The 19,239-nt window shown below is 43.8% G+C and overlaps 1 protein-coding gene across 2 annotated transcripts in view; it reads right to left on the bottom strand.

Moving 5' to 3' along the window:
* Positions 1-9,582, bottom strand: part of CHST11 (carbohydrate sulfotransferase 11) — a 153,208-nt gene extending 143,626 nt beyond the window's left edge. Inside the window, exon 1 of one of the 2 annotated variants that reach the window (XM_062492106.1) lies at positions 9,465-9,582. In XM_062492106.1, the coding sequence (XP_062348090.1) occupies positions 9,465-9,582 (118 nt within the window). The remainder of the gene's footprint in view (positions 1-9,464) is intronic. The other variant, XM_062492107.1, reaches the window with a different exon arrangement.
* Between the last annotated feature and the right edge of the window lie 9,657 nt (positions 9,583-19,239).

Genomic DNA, 19,239 nt, shown 5'->3' with positions numbered 1-19,239 from the left:
TATCCAGCACAGTCCCCAGGATCGCCAGTGCCATGGTGGCAGCAACTCTGCACAAAGTCCAGCTGACTGATCCTGTAACAATTAATAAAACCAGCAATGCATGGGAATGCACATGTCCAGTCACCATTGCAGTCCATCATTCTCTGTCATATTGCCCCAAAGATTAGCAATTATTTCCACATCATAATTACGTGCACACATACATGTGCTTAATTCTAAAGATAAAAAGCTTGTCACCATCTGGAAACTCAAATGCATTTTTAAAGTTAATCAAGACCAAAATACATAATCAAGACAGGCTTTATCAGTTTTGTATTTATGACCCCAACTGACACACTTTATTAATCACCAGGTGTTTAAAAATTGTTAAGGCCCGCCTCCTCAGTTACTATAAATTCTCTGCTACCACTTCCAACACAGGCTGAAAAAAATACAGACTACCAGAAGGACCTATTCAGCTCCTGGTACCCACCAGTGTGGGTGCAGAATGTGCTATCCCATGGCAGGTCACTTCAGATAATACAGACATTTTTGTTCAGCCTGCATACCAATCAGCTATAAAGCGCTATAACGCAAATAGTCTTTAAAAGGATTTTAACTCCCTAAAGCTCTTTGTTTTAAGACAAGGTATTACAGTAAAGATCATCCATGAGATCCAATTATAGTCACCTTATTAATTATATGTCTACCTCGCCTAATTCAAAAATCCCAACAAGCTGTCCATTTTTAAGTCTCTGATTCCTTTATATAATCATTTATCAGCCAAAAAAGAATGAAAATTACTAGCTACAATGTCATTTATTGAATCAATTCAGAAGGCATTACTCTAAGGATCCTGAAGCCCACCTTTTTACCAGCTACAAAATGTAGCTTGAATGTCCACGTCTTAAAAATGAAAAGAAAAAAAAAATCCCACAGTTCTCTGCTTTTTATAGAGTACAATGTGTTCGAGAAGGGGATTGAAACCCAACAAAGCCTTTTATTCCTTGTGGATTTTATAAGTGGACTCTGCAATTAAAATCTATGTCTCCTACCACTCAGCCAAATAACATAAAAAGAGACAATCTTTTGATATTAAGAAGACTAAGGAGGGCATATTTTAGCCTGAGACAATGCTCAAAGCAGCAGCAGTTCCTTTGCATATTGAGCACAGCTGAGGATAGATCCTGCTCTTTTACCTCCTGGTGAAGAGAGAGAAAGGGGGGCCTGATCCTGCAAAACCACACGTCGACCACTTTACTCATATCCTTGAAACCAAGGCTACCTCTCCCTGCCAAAGGAAGAGCAGACAACACTTTCAGGATGCGAGCGCTTTGCGCCCATTTTCGCACGGTGCAGTCCACCTGCCTCCACGACATTTGCTGGATAGAGCTTCCATCTCCCAAACGCCCGGAATCACAGCGCTGTGAGAAATTCTGCTCAATTGCATTGTTTGTATTTTCCATTTCCCCCAGCACCTTCTTTACGTTTTTTCATAGGAGTGTGAAGCCATCGTAGCAGTGATTGATAGCGATGGAGCAAAGTCATCCCTCAGTGTCTACAGCCTGGCACAAACAAGATGAAGGCTACCTTGAAGAGGCACTCTTACTGTTTAAACCAATACACTGAAAACATAAAAATCCTAGCTCTTCTACTGCCTACAAAGAATTGATAAAATCATTCCTCTCTCAACTCCGGTGTTTCCAAATGTCTAAGTTAAGAAAGTTTAGCAGAAATGAGAAACCATACTTACTACTCATTAAAATTAGTAAAACAACAAAGGCACCCGTGTGGAGCCCTTTGTACTTCTGGGATTTCTTTTAATAACAAAGAATGTCATAGTTCTTATAGCAGCATTGTTAGGAGAAAAAGGTTTGCACTTGAGAAATCACTGCATTCAGACTACCTGGGCCACCAACTACAGATTTTGTACGGAGTAGGAAGATGGGTGAGTGCATGTGCATGTTCATACACATTTGTGTGCAGAGCCCTCTTTTTTTCCAGTCAGCATTTTATAAGTGCTCATACTCAGCTTTTCTAATGAATATATTCAAATTTGTCAGGGGAAAAGCCATGAAATACTAAGTTTCCAAATCTAGCCTCAATGTCAGGCAGTGTGTTCTAATGAACATTTTCCCTCAAATGTTCCAGTGGCAGCCATCTAATTTTATTTCTTTTAAATAGCATCCCCCTTCTGATGCTTGTAACCTAAATGTTAATGCCTCATTCAGGACCCCATCTCCAATGTGTAAAATTAATACGGCCAAAAGGAAGGCTGTCATCTGCTTTCATCGCCAACACTGGGCACAGTGTAAAAAGCAACCAAAAAAAAGCATTACTATTTTAAAATATTTTTTAAAAACCCAGATAAACGAATGAATATTAAATGCATAAGGCAGTGAAATTTCTTTATACAAGGGAGCCTCCCTTGACTCCCATGCACACAAAGCTTCTTTGCTGTAAATGAATAAATGCTTGTGCTGCACCTACTTACACCATGCTGTACCTACTTACACCATGCTGTTATCCAAAGTCCTGTTAGCATATCACAGAAATGAGAGTCCTGTCATCCACTGTGGCTCTCTGAGGCTTGCTGCCACAGAGCTTTTCAATCTCTGAGCTCCTAGAGTGGAACCAGTAAAACACACCAGCTCCCAGAGCCATGCCTGCAGTTCCCATGTTCTGTCCGAAGGGCTCCGCCCCAGCCTGCAGGGATCAGACATCACAGAAAGGGCAGAGCAGAGGATGCACACTGCCACGGGGTAGTCAGCACTCTCATTCCTTTATTCCTTATGGAGAAGTGCTCCTAATCTGTGCACAGGTTGCTTTCCATCAGGCAATTCCTAGAGCTGCTGCAGGTGTTGTGACAGCCCCAGAAGACAGTGGGGAGGGAGCTGCAATCTAACACAGCCCATCTCATGGAAACCTACAATTCCAGTTTCACAGAAGGGAATGGGTCCACTCCAGACAATTTCCCCAACAGCTACCTCCTTATGAAGGAGAATGTGGGGAGGAAAAGAAAACAAACCACATTCATTGATCAGCATTAAATGAAAAGTGAAGAGTGATAATGTGACACAAGAGAAGTGACCCAGAGTCCAAGTGTATATGCAGTAAAATTTTGATTTTCCCATGAAACCTTAGTTTCAGGTGCCAAACAGTTACATGAAAGAGGGAACATGCTGCATCCTCTGCTGATTACATTCACAAAATTGAAATCTAAGAAAATCCCTGTGTCTGGAGGTATTAACCAGAGATAATTAGGAACTGAATTCTTTCACTGGTTCGCAGTAGTCTCTGGTGGTCTCACCTTCTAGTAAAGAGCACAAGGCTTGTGCCAGAAACACCACTTTGTCACATGCAAGCATTCTGCCTGTAACAAAAGGACACTATCTATAACCTGGGTACTGAAACACAAATAACAAGCAATTAACTGAACCCAATCAGAATTGCAACTGCAAGGGCACATACCTCATCCACAAAGGCCCTACCTGAATGGGCTACAGGGAACAGGAACATCCAACAAAACACAAACATGCTTTGAAATGTTGTCCTTGTAAGACAGTAGGTGGCTGCTGAATCTAAGTAACCCACCACAGAATTTTCATCTTTATCCTGGACACACCAGGTCAACACAAGTACATCATTCCTGAACTTAATTTCATTCCTTTAATGTGAAGGGGAAAACTCCTGCTCTTTTCACTGATTTCAACTGGGCCCTTCATCCATGCAGCCTATGCTTCATTTAATGTATGTTGACACTTCCAGTCACACGCAGAACTCAAACGTTTGCTATGAACAGCACAAACAATCAGAAAGAAAAAACATCAGATTCAAATCATTGTGTCCCCCATCCCAGTCCTTAACTCCCTCAGGATCAACTTAGAGCTGATACATAATACATATGCATCAGCCCAAAAGGCTTGAGAGGAAAAAAACTGTGCTGGAATGACATTCACACAAGGACAACTGCAGCAGCTTTGTCAGGCAGGATTTGATATAGTACATCTGGCAACAGAGTCAAACAAAATACAGTAGTGCTGGCTTTGGAAAAAGTAACATGAATCTAATTCCTTCCAATTGTCTGAATCACTTTTAGAGTTAATTACACAGTACAGTACAAGATGAACTACCTGCCACTTCTGAAAAGTAATGGAAACAATTTTAGAATTCAGAAAGATGCTCATATTTCTGAACATGAAATAAAAATGAGATACTACTTGTACCAAATCTATTGTATAAATTTGTTCATAAAAAGCACTGGGCATTTCAGCTCTATTTTTTGTTTTGCTAAGCTCAAAACAAAGTTTCCATGCACACTAACTTTATCTCTGAAAAAGTTACTTAAGTTAAATCATGACACTTTACATCTGTGAATAGAATGTCAGTGCTCTGAAAGTTAGCACATACTTCCCCAATATTGATACAGAGTACTAAAAAAATAAAAAATAAAAATTTATAAAAACCTAGAAGGTAGAAAATGTAATGGTGGAGTAATAAATGTCCTGATAAGTTAAAATGTAGTAAGACATGATTATAACATAATTACCCGGGTAATTTTTGCTTGAACATGTTCAGAGACAGATTTTTGTTTCTTCAGTTCAGCAAGTAGCTGTTGCAAAAACCTAAACTCATTTGCACTGCAATAGAAAAAGCTGCTCTTCTAGTAAGATTAATAATCACTAACCAGGAAGATTTTCACAGGATACAAAGAGCACTTTAACTCTCAACTTAAAGCAGGTCCAGACTACCAGCCCCTTTCAGAAGAGTGACCAGAGCAGGTTTGCTCACACTGATGACAGTTCCATGGAAAACTATGAAAAGTTTTTATAAGCTTTACCAACAGATACAGCACACAGCAGGGTTTTTGGGGGATGGATTTCATTGCATGCAATTAAATGAGGGCCAGTTTCTTGTGGCTATCAAATGAACTCCATTTCTCTGTTTCCCAAACAGAATAATTTAAAACCATATACAAGGTCCATCAAAGGAATGCCACACACCCAACTGCCTTGCAGATCGTATTCTCCTTTGTAAGCAAGGGAGAAAGCAAGGATCAATTGCAAGATGGGAAACTGCTGCATTGATTTTCAAACAGAATCTGCCATCAAAACCAATGGCAAGCTTCTCTTCAGACATAAAGAGAAAAATCTCCTGTGGTCTGAGTTGTTCTGATATTTGAGCAAAGGCAGACATCAGCTCTCAGCCATACCGTGCTGCTTATGTAGCAGAGATGATCATGGACATGAGGCAAGTCTGACCTGTGCGATCTAACCTTCATGAGCATCCAGAGGAGAGCAGTACAAGTCTAAAACAGGAGATGGAAAATGGAGCAAAAAATATGCAAGTGGGAGGGGTGGGAAGGCAGTTTTAGAATAAGTTAGTCTCATAAACCTGTCTGAGGTAAGATAAAGACAGTATTCATTATCCTGCCTCTGCAAGGAATTTTACACCTTGGGGGATCCTAACACACCACCAGTGTGACCCCCCAAGCCCTGCAGAGCAGCTCCTGCCTCCACTGGGTGACTCAGAGACCCCCGCTCACTGCAGCTGGGAAGCCTAGAGAACAAAGCAAACACATCTGTGAAAGAGTAGGCAGGCTAAAGACTAGTGAGCAAACTGATTTCACGGGAAATGCAGCAGATAAAACTATGATGGGCTGTCACATAAAACCCCAAGACTGACCTATTTCACACAGACAGAAGTTCCAGGAGCATGGAGCAATAATCAGCTTGCACTCAGTTATCTAGATAGCACATGGCAGGAGAGTGAAGGGGAAAAAATATTTGGAGCAAAAGAGACAGGAAAAATCAGCTATATATTGCTGTATCTCCAGATATAGCAAACACTGCAGCATGTTTTTTTTTTTTTCAGCAAAGGCTAGACAGGCAATGGGAAAACACACCAAAGTCCCCACTACCACACAGCCCCAGATAAGCCACAACAGCCAGGATCAGCTCCAAAGTTTTCTTTACAGTGGTCCTGAGCACTGGAGAGAGGCACAGTTCACCTTTCCTCAACAACTGGTTGGGGAACCTAACTTGGAGGGTGGGTTCCCAGCTCTTAGGCAACCTCTGACAAAACTCAATGCACAGGTGCAATAACCAAACAGCACATTTACAGCTGGATTCCCAACAAAGAAGGTAAACAGCCAAAAAGAGAAAAAACAGTAAAAACCATCTGATTTCCTTCCAGTATGCATGTGTTGGCATTTGAGATACAGCACAAGGGATACATCATACTCTTTTGCAAAGATAAGGCTAAGCTCATCTTCCCAGCTCCAGGCATTGGGTGTGTTTGTGTCATTTGGATTTTTTGCTTGCTTGTTTTTAAAAAAGGTTTCTGTTAACTATGTATTTTTTTATTTTTTCATCCCAAGGGAAAAAAAAAAAAAAAACTATCAGCAGAAATTTGTGTCTTCTAACAAGAGTTCCATATTCAGATCTCTAAAAATGGAAATTCCCCTCTAACAGATAAAGACTTATCTTAACCCAGAGGGGGTTGGACTCATCATCTGGTGGCCGTCTAGCATCTTTCACCTTCACTTTCCGTCACCTGAAACTGATGAGAAAGTTTTGTAAACAGCCTCCTGAAATTCCAGGAGAACTCTGGGACCCGAGAAACTGACAGTAAAGACCTGACACTTCTTGTTGAGGACTTAGCTGAAAACCTTTTTTTTCCAAAAGGTTTGGGTGGGAATTTTTCATCTAATTCTGATTGCAAAGTGCCTCTGCTAGGTAGCATGGTAAGCTACTAGCAAGAGTGGCAGTGGCAAGCCAGAGATGAGAGACAGCTCCCTCCTGCAGCCATCCAAAGACATGCTTCAGTGCAGACCAGCTGGAATTTAGAACACTCTCCAGCAACAAAAAGGACATTAACCAGCATTTTGAAAGTTCTTAATACCTCCAATCCTGACATACATTCTGCCAGGATCTGGTTCCAGTGAATTCTGACATACAAGGGTTACAAGCACATCTTACAAATAAAGAATTAACTGTTAAAAATGATCTGCATTGACAGGTCTGCCACCTCTCTCCTGACCCTCCAAGAACTCTACATTCCTCTATCACTTGCACTACCAGGATGGTAAAACATACAATGGCATAACAGATAGCTGGGAGAGCAGCTGTCTGCGCCTTACAAACCATGTGTAACCCAAGTAGGGACAACCTGTGCAGGTCTAGAGCAGGGCTCGAGAGCTTCCCAGCAGTTTCTGCTATGGAAACAGCCCACCAAAAAAAAAACAAAACCCACAACAAAAAAATCCAGTTCTGATCAAAAAGGCACAATAAAAATTGTGATTTATTTATTTCCGGATCTACTCCACTCACACTAGCAACCTAAATATGTGTCACACAGAAAATGGGTGCACATTATCCTCTCAGTGATTTCACAGCATCACATTCTCTCCTTGGAGTTTATGCTAAATCCATTGAACTGTACTAAAATCTCAGCCTATTAATAGCCTCACAATACAATGAATGTAAAGCCATAATCTCCAACAATTAACTAGAGAGCATATTGAAAATTGTTAAAAGACTACTTTTCTACATTAAAAAATTCACAGAAGACTATTTAGCCTAATCTCTCACCTACTGCATGCTAAGTTTGTGTTCCAGCAGTATAATTCATCTGAAACAAAGGGAAATATTAAGTCTGGGCCAAATTTTCTGAATATGTGTGCAGATTATATTATCTGTGGAACTCTACCAATTGAAATATCACATCACATTTCTATTAAATTGACAAAACTATGTTACAACCCATAGTTCTGCATAGGGCCTTGAAAACCAGAAATAAAGCCTTTTCCAGGTCTGCTAAGGACTGAGCACTCCTTGTAAAACCAGTAAGCATGGAGTAGACATAGCAGGAAAGAGAATAAATATGCTAATTTTTCCAAGAAGTTGGCAGGTACTAACACAGATGGGCACCATACAAGAACACATTCATCAAGCAAATTACACCAACTCCGGAGGAGCAGGCAGCTGATAGAAAAACACCAAACAGGGCTTGGCTTCACCACAGAACAGCAGATCTACTGATTCCTAATTCTATCAGCACACCGAGCCTCTACCATTTGATGAAAAACTCTCCAAAAACTTTACGGAAAAAGATCACTTCTCATAGAATCGTTTAGGTTGGAAAAAAACCTCTGAGTGCAACCACTAACCCAGCACTGCCAAGTCTACCACTAAACTACATCTCTGAGTGCCATAAACACACATGGCAACTATGGTAGCCACAAACAGGGAAAGAAAGAGTCAATCTGAATAGATCCTTTTTATCTTTTACTAGACTGCAATTCCTTTATCAGCTACAGCTATATGCCTGTAGCCAGGACGCTTGAGAGCTGGCAGTAGACAATAACAGGTACGGCTGGGAAGACTCGCCTGCTGAGAGTGTGGCCAGTCTGCCAGCTACAGCTGCTGGCCCATTACAAGGTATCACGCTCTCTTACCAGCCTCGCTCCTCTGCTTAGCTGTCAGATCCCTCCAAAAAGACACTGCAATTCCCACGTCATTTCCCGGGCAAAAAGGGGGGGAAGTGAGACAGACAGAGCAAAATGTTTTTTGGGTTTTTTTTGCCATGCTGGACAAATTTCACCAAGCTGCACAAGGCATCCATGAGGGGTCTGCGCATACAACCGACACCGTGTGAAGTTTCCACAGCCCAACCCCACCTTTGCGTGAATCAATAGATGATCTACGCGGGACTTCCCTGGAAGCCAGCATTTACCGCCCCCAGTACAGCTCCATCCCTAGGACGGGGGAGACCGAAGAGCTAAAGTCGCATTAGGTACCCGGGAGCGTGGCTCCCAGGTGACCCCCGCACGGCGCTCCGCAGCCCGCGTCCCTGCGGACACCCGTGCCCAGCCAGCGGCCGCAGCCGGAGCTCTCGGCCGCCCGAGCCCCGGGACCCGGTGGGAGCGGGCAGCAGCGCGGCGGGCAGGGCCGGCCCGGGCAGCCCCCGCCGCTCCGCACGACCCGGGCGAGCCGGCGCGGAGCTGCCGCCGGGTGCCCTTGCTCGGCCGCGGAGTCCCTGACGCTTCCGAAAATGAAAAGCGGGGAAGGCGAAGGCCCGCGACCCCCGATGGGAGAGAGGACCGGGAGGGGACCCGCGGGGACCGGGCAGCTCTCGGCACCGCTCGGCCACGACGCGCTCGCCCGCCGCCGGCGTCTCCCGTCCCCCTTCACCATACGCACGATACAAAGCGGAAAATAACAAAATTCTTAAATAGACCAACTTTCCTCCCTCCCGCGGGAAGTTTCCTGCGGGGAGGGGGGGGGGGGGGGGACGAGGCGACCTTCCCGTGCCCGCCGCCGCCGAGCCCCGCGCCTGCCGCAGCGCCACCGGGAGCCGGAGCCGGCGAAGCCCAGCGAGGGCTCCCGGGGCGCCCGCCACCTGCGCCGGCGGGGAGCGGCGCGGGCGCTGCCCTCCGCGGGACCGGTGGTGCCGGTGATGCCGGTGCTGTTGCGGTGCCCTACCTGGGTGCAACATACTTTGGAAATAGAAGATGACGAGGATGAAGGAGCCCACGGAAGTGACCAGGACCATCCTGCACACCCGGTTCATCCTCATTACTTCCAGCACCGCCGGCTTCATGGCGTTGTCCGGCGGCGGAGCGCGCAGAGCTGGCGCTGGGAGCCGCTGGGAGCCGCTCCGCGCCCGCCCCGCGCCGAGGAGCCGCCGCCAGAGGATGCCCGGGCGCCCGCGCCCCGCGCCGGGGGGCGTTAATGCCGCGCTGGGCGTGACCACGCCGCGCGCCAGGCGGAGGGGCGCTCTGCGCGCGCGGGGGGGAGGCGGGCCAGGCGGGGAGCCGGGGCGGAGCGCGCCCCCCCCCTCCCCCCCGCCAAGGGCAGAGATGGTCCCGCCCGGCGGCGGGCGGGGACGAGCCGGGCGGCCCCGAGGGACTGCGGGGCCGCGCCTCGCCCCTCACGGCCCCGCCCGGCCCCGGGGGCGTCCGGCGGCTGCCGTGCGAGCGGCCCGGCTGCCCGTGAACTTGACCGCCTCTGGGTCACTCTCGCCCTCTTCAGGGGCTCGGGGTCCGGCGGGCAGGAGCATCCGCCCCTGGCTGGCTCTGCCTCGCGCTCCGTTTGTGGAGAGAAATTCTCCTCTCCCAGTCCCAGCGGTGCCTGGCGCTCCGCTGCCCCTCAGTGCCTCCTTGCCGGGCTCCCCTCGCTCCGCAGGTGATGCTACAGCCGGTCCCCGCCGCCGTGTTCTGGCGGTGCCGCGCTGTCCCGGCCGGGAGCTGTTCATTTTATCGGCGGTGCAAGCGGCAACTTCAGGAGCGCGGAGCCATCCCGGGGCAAACAGTGCGACCTGGCCTGACAGAAATTTAAAGGCGCTTCTTTTGTTTTCCAGCCCGAGGCTTCTAAGTTTTCTGAATTAACTAGCGGCGGAATGGGAAGGTCCTTGCCCCGCGATCTGCCCGCCGAAGGTGGATCTACCTTTCGGTAGAGGCGAGCAGCACCAGGCTGAGACAGGAGCCCGTACGTGGGGGGAATGCAGAGGAGATATCTGCGAGATACAGAACAAAAGAGATACAGAACTGTGCCGTGCCCGGGCGTGCGTCGGCCTTGGGACAGCTGGGGAGCCGGGGGCTGTGAGCGATCGCGGCTCAGCCCCGTCCCGAGCGAGGTTTGAGGTTTCCCGGCGCCAACCACACGGCACAGCTCCAGCACTGGCTCTGTCCTCTACTACACGGGTGTTGAAAACTGCAGCGCTGAATGGAAATGCCTTCTTAACAATATATACCGTTCGTCTTTGTGCGGTGGTAACAGTTGTTTGTTCCCCTGATGCACCCGAACACCACTTCGCTATTAGTTTTCTTTTTGCTAAACTGAAAATCATTGCGCTGATGCTGATACCATCTTCACGTATGAAAGGATTTTATTTTTCCACTTGCGCCTCTCTCTGTTCTTCCGATGAGCTGGGGGGGAGGGGGTCTTTAAAATGAAAATAGCCCTGAACAGTCTGAATCCAAAGCTGGAAAGCAAGTGGAGTAAAACATATTTTAAGCTAAAAAATCCCCCTCCCACTTCCATTGCCTCTCACCCTTGCCCCCCTCAAAAAAGCCAGACTTAACGAACAAACAACCCCCTCAAAAACAAACAAGCAAACAAAACCCCAGCCAACAAACACAGAAGGTATGAGTGCTCATTCCCAGCTAATTGTGGCAGAAACGTGCAAAGTCATCAGAGTTTTTCATTTCCACTTCGCAAAAGCCAAATATTTTACCTCAAAGTTAAAGCAGTAATCAGTTAAGCATTTGCAACAGAATATTTAGGTTTGCCTGAAGATCCTTTTATCAGAAGCAAATTCCATTGTTCATTAAGGAAGGTTTTACACAATATTTTGCTTACTTTCTCTAGATTTTCTCCATTTTTTCTTTTTATCAGTTTTAATGTGCAGTGACCATTTTCTAGTCTGCCTAATGTAAAGGAAGCTTTAAATTTATTTTTTCTCTTTTGAGTCTAAACTGCAAACATGACAAAAAAGGCATTCTGTGAAAAGCACTAGACAAAGAGAAGCGTTTCTATGTAATGCATCAAAGTGGCGGATCGTTAAGGCAGTCAGCAAAAGTCAACCAGAAGCAGAGGCTGGCATTTCAGCATCCCCTGTCAATACATGCGCTGCAGCACAACAGCAACTGCAGTATTTTAACAGAAAGAACTGGACTGTCTCCAGGAGCCTGGATAAGACATCGAGGACTGAGGGAAAAACCCTAGAACTCAATACTCAGCCAAGTGACACAAGAAGAGAAGTCCTTTATTCTGTTAGAGCTGTTAGAGGAGGTGGATGGTTTTTCAGTGTGGCATAACAATATTAACGTGGTTTTTTTATTTTTTTTTTTTTTTTGTGAGCATCATCCTCTAATGAAATGATGGAGAGTTTGAAAGCATTAAGAAGAAAATCATCAGCTGTGTTACCATTTACTTTTAAAAGAATATTATAAAGCAATAGCATCATTATGGACTTTGGCACTTATAAACTCAACATCCACCCAAATGCTTACAGCATCTCTGCAAATTTCCAACGATCACAACCTTCCTGGTGAGTCAGGACAATGAAATGCTGCAGCCTATTTTTGAGACAGCCAGGTTTTTGGGGTTTTTTTGTTTTGTTTTCCTACAGAAAAGAGCATAACTGAGGTAACATAAGGAAACACAGTTGTCTTTCCAGGTGGGTGCCAAGTTATAGAGCAAGTACATGAACAGCTCAGGCACTTCTAAAGTATGGCTCTCTCTGAGTGGAAACTCCAGCAGCTCCAGAGCAGCAGGGAGTCTGGATAGTACTGTGGGTATGATCACCTACCATTCCCATGACAATAACCAGCATTCAGTATCTCTGAATAAAAATAGTCCCATCATCCAAAGGATGTCTAGAAAGAAAGACTTAAGAGATTAAGAACCAGATGCCAGTGACATCAAAAGAAGTACAGACAGTGTTTTGTGGATTATTTTGTATAATGAAAGAGCTTCACAAAAAAAAAAAACAACAAGCAAATACAACTGCCCACATCACTATTTATTGATAAAACTCCAAAAATAACAAAACTGCAATTGAAAAACAGCACAGATGTAAATACAGCACGTAGTAAATTCAGGGTGCAATTTATCAAAAAAAAACAAAAAAGACAAGCAGGCTAATACTGAAGAGCTTGTCAAAAGTTTAAACAGAATGCCATTAGAAAACAGAGGTATCTGTGATGGACATATAGGGTCTGTACAACTTTTCCTCTCTAAGGAAAGAATCTCAGAAAAAAGTTGTTTTGTTTTATGATGAGCTTCATCCTTTAAAAAGAAAAGGTGAAATTTTTACAGAAGGTCTAATGTTGAAGAAATACATGTGAGCTTCAGGCACGAAAGCTGCCTTCAGATCTAAAATAGAAACTGCAAATTTCAGTCTCTCTGTCTATCTTGAGACCATTGTGATTCTAATCCCATCACAACTCTTAAGCACCATAGGGTGAAGTCAGGTGGATGAGAAGATCTTCTGGATGTGTGTTCTGATTATATTCTGGGGGGATAATTTTTAACTTCTCTGGCTGAAACAGTGATGTCATAAAGGGACTGGATCTTGGGCTTTGTCCCCCAGGAAAAAGCACATTGCTTTAATGATTCCAGCCAGTCAGTGGACCTTTCATTTGACAAGCTGCCCTAAAATGTGCTGTCTGAAGGCAGGTAGTCAAATAAATATGCTAATAGTCAGGCACTCTCCCTACCTCAGCCTGGGACGGCCTGTCAGTCAAAAGTGTTTGGTAATGTTATTCCATTAATGTATAGTAACGTCTTTTAAGATACTCATTCTAAACTCATTTTAAAAAGCATGTGAGGATCTCCCTAACAAAGCTGACTCCAGGGGAATTAGGACAAAGCTCATTTCCCTATATGGATTTCTCAGTCAGCTACTCAATGTCTGTATGAATAGAAGGCCACCCACCTCCAGGAAGCCATGTCCATAGAGAACTGAAAGACAATCCTTTCTGGAGCTAAGAAGATGTATTGTCCCCTTCTTCTTCCCTCCAAATGAGACCCCCCCCCCCCCCCATGCACCCGTGAAGCAACCAGGAGAAGCAATATATGATGTATTTCAAGATAAAAATAGGACCTTCAAGCAAAATCTATACTTGATGTAAGACCACTGTGATATTAATTGTGAAGTTCTTAGTAAAAAGACTTGGGGGAGTTAGGCATAGAAGCAATTTTTTAAGCTTTGCTTTGAAGGGTGCAATTTCTAGAGGCGATTGATGTTTTTTCACCTCTGCCCGCTGCAATTAACAGCTGTAGTGGATCAAACCCAGTGATCCAGCACACTGTCCAGGACAATGTTGCTGGCTTCAGAGGAAACATCACTTTGCCCTGCAACAGGTAGCAGTGGTCAAGTCTGCCAAAAAACTGGTGTTTGCTTGTGGCGTTTTTTAGGTAGAGCTTGGCTTTTGTCCTGCAATGCACATGGCTTCACTTGGGGAACACCCTCCTGAAAGTCAAATTCAGGAAAAATTCCAGTGCATCCCGTCACCACAGTTACAACCAGAGCAGCCATGGGCAAAGCAGACATTAAAATATTTGCCAAGTTCCAGTGAAATCAAGCTCTCGGGTTTTTTTCCACTGTGTGTATACTTTCTTTGCAGTTTTCCCCATTGCCAGTGAAGGACTTGTTTTATGAAGTGAAACATTGGAGTAAAACATAACAATTGTAAGGACCAAAGCAGCTGCAAGACAAACAGAACAGCCTTTTTGAGTTGGCTGACTGTGTTAACAGGAGACTTTTAAATGAACAAGTATTTTCCCTGGCAATGGCAGTGCACCCTTAAGTTGTGCTGAAATTCAGATCTCTTTGTCAACTGACCTTGGGGCGTCATCTGAAATGTGACTCAGAGCACTGAGAAGAGGAATTACTGGCTTTTTGTAGGGTTGCTCACACCAATTCTATTCTCAGACACCATGGATTACTCATGCTCTTCAGAACATATTGCTGGCATCCTGCTTTGCTGCTCATTAAACTCAAGGGTGTCAGAACCCGGTAGCCAGGAAGGCAGGATGTGGTGAGCAGAACAGCACAAACTGCATATAATTTACAAAACACAAGCATGCTCCCTCTGTTCACCCAGTAGCACTTTCCCAGCTCAAGTTCAAGCAAGCTGCTTTCAGGAGCAGATTGATTTGTCTCCAAGAGTTGGAGTAACTTATATGTTACTTGGGGGGAAAAAATCCAGCTGAATAGGAACAAACACACAAACTTTAAAAAACCCCAAAAAACGTCTTTGCAGAAGACATGAAGAGGATCCTAGAATAAATTATTATTGGAGGGATTGGGAACAAGGAAAGATCTGCCCCACCCAAAAAGAAAAAGGAAACTGGAAAACCAGTTACTCAGACTGTCAAGATTTTTTTTTTTTAATAAAAACACATAATCATCTCCTGTGTTTGGGATTTTAAAAGAACTTTTACATGATTGTTTGGCTCTTCTGAAACAATCTCTAATTATTTTTGATTATATAACTAATTGCTGGTATTTTCTGTAAAGTGTTTCTTTCAAAACCATTAATATTGTCTCTTCTAGGGTAGATCCACTGTCCCAACTCTTATACTCCATCCATCTGGTCTCCAGCTGACCAAATGTCAATACATGGTTAGACAACAGAAAACATATTTACATGACACAATTAATTTGCCCTCTTTTAGACATCCAAAGTGCAGTGAGGTGACTCATGTCCTGAAAGTGTCCATTGGCTGAAAAACTCCTCCATGTCTGGCTCTTCTGCAGACATCTATATTGTACACTTAGGTGAAACAAAGCCCAGCAGAGCCTTATATATATATATATATATATTTTATTTTTTTTTTAAGGAAAAGAAAAACATCTCATGTTTTCTGTGCTCTAATGTTCAGCTTGTATCCTTCTCACCTACATTTCAGTCAAAAATTTTCACTGTACTTGACCATATTAATTTTGGTAGAGGTTGTTTTAGGTCAATAATATGTCCTTACTTTTCCTAGAATTTTTCTACAAAAAAAAAATCAAACTACATACAAATATAAACATTTTAAAATATACGTCCCAATAAAACCATTCACCAATTTTCTGGCAATTATAAGAAACTAAAATCGTGTATGAAAGCATGGCATTTTGAAATAGAGTTTTCTCTTTTCTTTTCCTTTTGTGCCGAAACTAAAGACAAACACATACCCTTTTTGGATACCTGGAATGTGTTCAGAGGACCATTTTAAGTCAACAGATGCTCGAAAAATACTTTGCTATTTTCCAGTAGTGAAATGAATTCCATGCAGTTTTTTATTCTAGTTTAGATGTATAACTACTACATGTTCAAGTTACACACGTATTTGATTTAATTGTGTGTTTAAATGTGTTGAAAAATTTCCAAAATCAACAGCAAGTCAACAGGCTTAAGTGCAAAGTTACATACCTCTTATGTTGTTATGCTTTTCCTGTGTCTCATTCCTTTGACATTTGCACTAAGAGGAAAAAAAACACTGAAGCCAGTAGAAGTATGGATGTTAAAAAGAGTCCCAAGGTTGAAAACAAGGTGGGTTTTGTGCCCAAAGGACAACTGCACTACAAAAATCAACATACTGAAGAGGAGAGGCAGAAATTTGTACTTACACGTAGGATTTCTCTCAGTCTACTAGTGACCTTAGGCTTGGGAAGTGCTATGAGGTGCTTAACTGAAAAGCACTATGGGATTACAAGGAGCAGTTTAGAAACACATTTAAAAGAAAAGCATTTTCTAGAGCTAATTAAATACTAGTTTTTTTCCTCTTTCACCATCCCTTCTCAATTAAAAGGTGTGACTTCAGGGACACTTTCTATTTAAAGGATATCTAGGTGATTTTACAGGAGAGGGAACAGAGATAATAAATCACACAGCAGCTGTTGAAAAATTATTATCCAATCTGCAAAGACATTTTTCCAAACTACTTCACACATCTATGACTCCACCAGTGTCACATCTGTGTAACGAGTCACTCCTTACCTTTGCCCTCTGGTGTGGCTCCCTATCCTTATGAACCACCCACGCTGGAGTTACAATTCCAACTGTTTTGAAGTGTTTGCAGAGGAGAACATAGCTCCAGCAAAGAGAATCTATAAACCCTGTTGAGTGGTGACTATGGAAAACCATGGCTGAAACAGTGAAGTATACCTTGGCCTATGTGAGAGGACAAGTTTGAGTTCACCACTAGTTTAAGTATATTAAGGAAAATTAACCCAATCAGAAAGGTTACCCAGTTCTGGTAAATTGTTACATCTTCCACAGTCTAGAAGGTGAAAAGGGATATTTATGTCACCTTTCTTCAGAACAGAAAGTTAACAATGTCTTCCAGAGCAACAGCAGCAGCTACAGTACATTTTCTCGATCCATTCTGATATGGTTTCAGATCTGATTTAAGAAACATGAGCCATAATTCTATCACAGCTTATCTCTTCCTGGAAGTGAGCTAGGATAACATATTCATATTGACTCTATAACATCTGTCAAAGGCTGATGAAGAACAAATACCATTAAACTGTCTGTCCAGCCTTGCACAGGAAGAAGAATGAGCATTTGCTACATATGATTCATCATCTAAAAAAAACCAAAAAACAAACAAAAAAAATCTCTTTTCTGCAGTCTTCATGGCTCCTCATTATTCTCTTGCAGTTGGTTTTTAAGTAAAACAAATAGAGAATACATATGCATGGTTTGGACAGCAGAAATTTATGACTGATAACTTTCCAATCTTCATTAGCTCCCTTTTTACTCAAAATCAAATAATGTTGCAAATGCATCCTGAAAAGCACATTGTTTTTCCCCAAAAAACATATAGCTAACCCTAAAAAGAAAGTTTTCTGTCAATGCAACTGCAAACCATCTTTTTTCAATGACACAAAACAGACTTGATATCACTTCCTAAGTACTGGTAGAGATTCCATTTGAGTGACAGCACTTCAACTCAGGCTATTAAAAAGTGAACTGATCTACTTCTGCTGAGAGGGTGCCCTTGCTGCAAACAGTGCCAATTGAGCTGTTGGCACGACTAGGGAGAGCAAGATTTTCTTAGAGGACATCAACCTGTGCCAATTCATTTATAGCCAATTAGAAATAAACTAATATTGTAAGAAACTAAGAACTAATAACCAAACAAAAACCCCCAAACCCCAGCAAAAATTCAGAAAAATAACCTCACCCTCACCCCAAATCCCATTCCTGCCAGCTCAACCTCTTGACTCTTCTACCTCCCTCTCCCCCAAGCACAGGGGGATGGAGGAATGGGGTTTGGGGTCAGTCCATATTACAGTTCCTCTCTGGCTATCCGTCCTCCTCACACAATCCTCCTGCTTCAGCATGGGGTCTTGCACAGTGGATATTTGCTCTGATATGATCCTCCATGGGCTGCAGCAGGACAACCTGCACCAGCACAGCCCTCTCCATGGGCTGTACAGTGACCTCTGCTCCAGTGCTTGGAGCATCTCCTCCCTCTCTTTTTTTCATTGACCTTGGTGCCTGCAGGGCTGTTATTTTGTTGGTGTTTTTTTGCCTCATTCCTCATTCTCACAACTTCTATACAGCAGGTTTTACCCTTTCTTAAACATTTTTCCATCAAGGTGCCACCAGCCTCACTGATAGGCACAGCTTTGGGCAGCAGTGGGTCTGTTTTAGAGCCAGCTATGTCCAGCATGGGGCCAGCTCCTGGTGTCTTCTCACAGCCTTCCTGCTGCCAAAACCTGGACACGTAAGTCCAATACAACGAGGAAGTAGATATGATCTTCCTTTGTGTGTTTGGACTATAAATCTTTGTTCCTCTCCTTTTCCCCATATTACCACCAGACTGTGAAGTAAAAAATTAAACAGACCTAGTTCAAACCACAGCATGCTCACCCACCATGTAACTGATGGGATTAAGGGGAAAAAAGGCCCAAACAATAAAACATCTGTGATTCATTCTAAGGAGAATATAAACCATGACCAGAAAGCACTTTAGAGAAGTGGATTTTAGCTGTGTGTGCACAGCTCAGCTATACATTAACACAACCTTTACTGGAATGTGATTTGAGGCTTTACAGAACCGAAGAGTAGCATTCTGTGCCACTGGCACAAATCCCAGGCTGGAGAACCACACCATCCCTTTGTGCAGAAGTTCTCAGCAGTAGCAGTAGTGCTTCTGGTGTTCCTCTGGCTGGCTGCTTCCCTGCAGAACTCCTCCCTCTGAAGGCCAACCCCAGATTTCTTCTGGTGCTGAAGGCAGAGAGTGCTCCTTAAGGCCATTGTAGTAAAAATGTACTCACAGGTCCTCAAGCGCAGGCAGCCACTGCTGTGTTTCTGAGGGCTGCTGATCTTAGAGGCTTTCATCCTCAGGGAGGAGGGAATACCCTGTAGCATGCCATGAGATTGCCTTTCCTCTTTGGGCAGCAAGCAAGGGCTTGTGACAGCACTTGACTGCACTTTTGGGGACACTGAGACAACCTCCCTTGTAAGAGGGTCTCCTCTCCATGCCACAGAAGAGATTTCCCTAAAATACCTGGAACTTTGTTGCTTTGATGTTACCTATCTCAGTGGTTTCAGACTGTCCAGAAGGTACAGAGCTGAGGGAAGAACAGAAAAAACAGGTAATTTCATTAATAACTAAGTTCAGTGTCAGGGCCTGCCTTTAGCTTTGTCTTTGTAGTTGTACTTTTCATTTATTTATAAATTTATGTGAATTTTTGTAACTACTTCTATCTGTCACAATCCTAGCTGCAGGTGCCAAATACATGTGT

The sequence above is a fragment of the Cinclus cinclus genome, chromosome 4, assembly GCF_963662255.1.
Source record: "Cinclus cinclus chromosome 4, bCinCin1.1, whole genome shotgun sequence".
NCBI lineage: Eukaryota > Metazoa > Chordata > Aves > Passeriformes > Cinclidae > Cinclus > Cinclus cinclus.
Note: the sequence above shows the minus strand (reverse complement) of the source record. Positions and strands in the feature narration are given on the sequence as shown.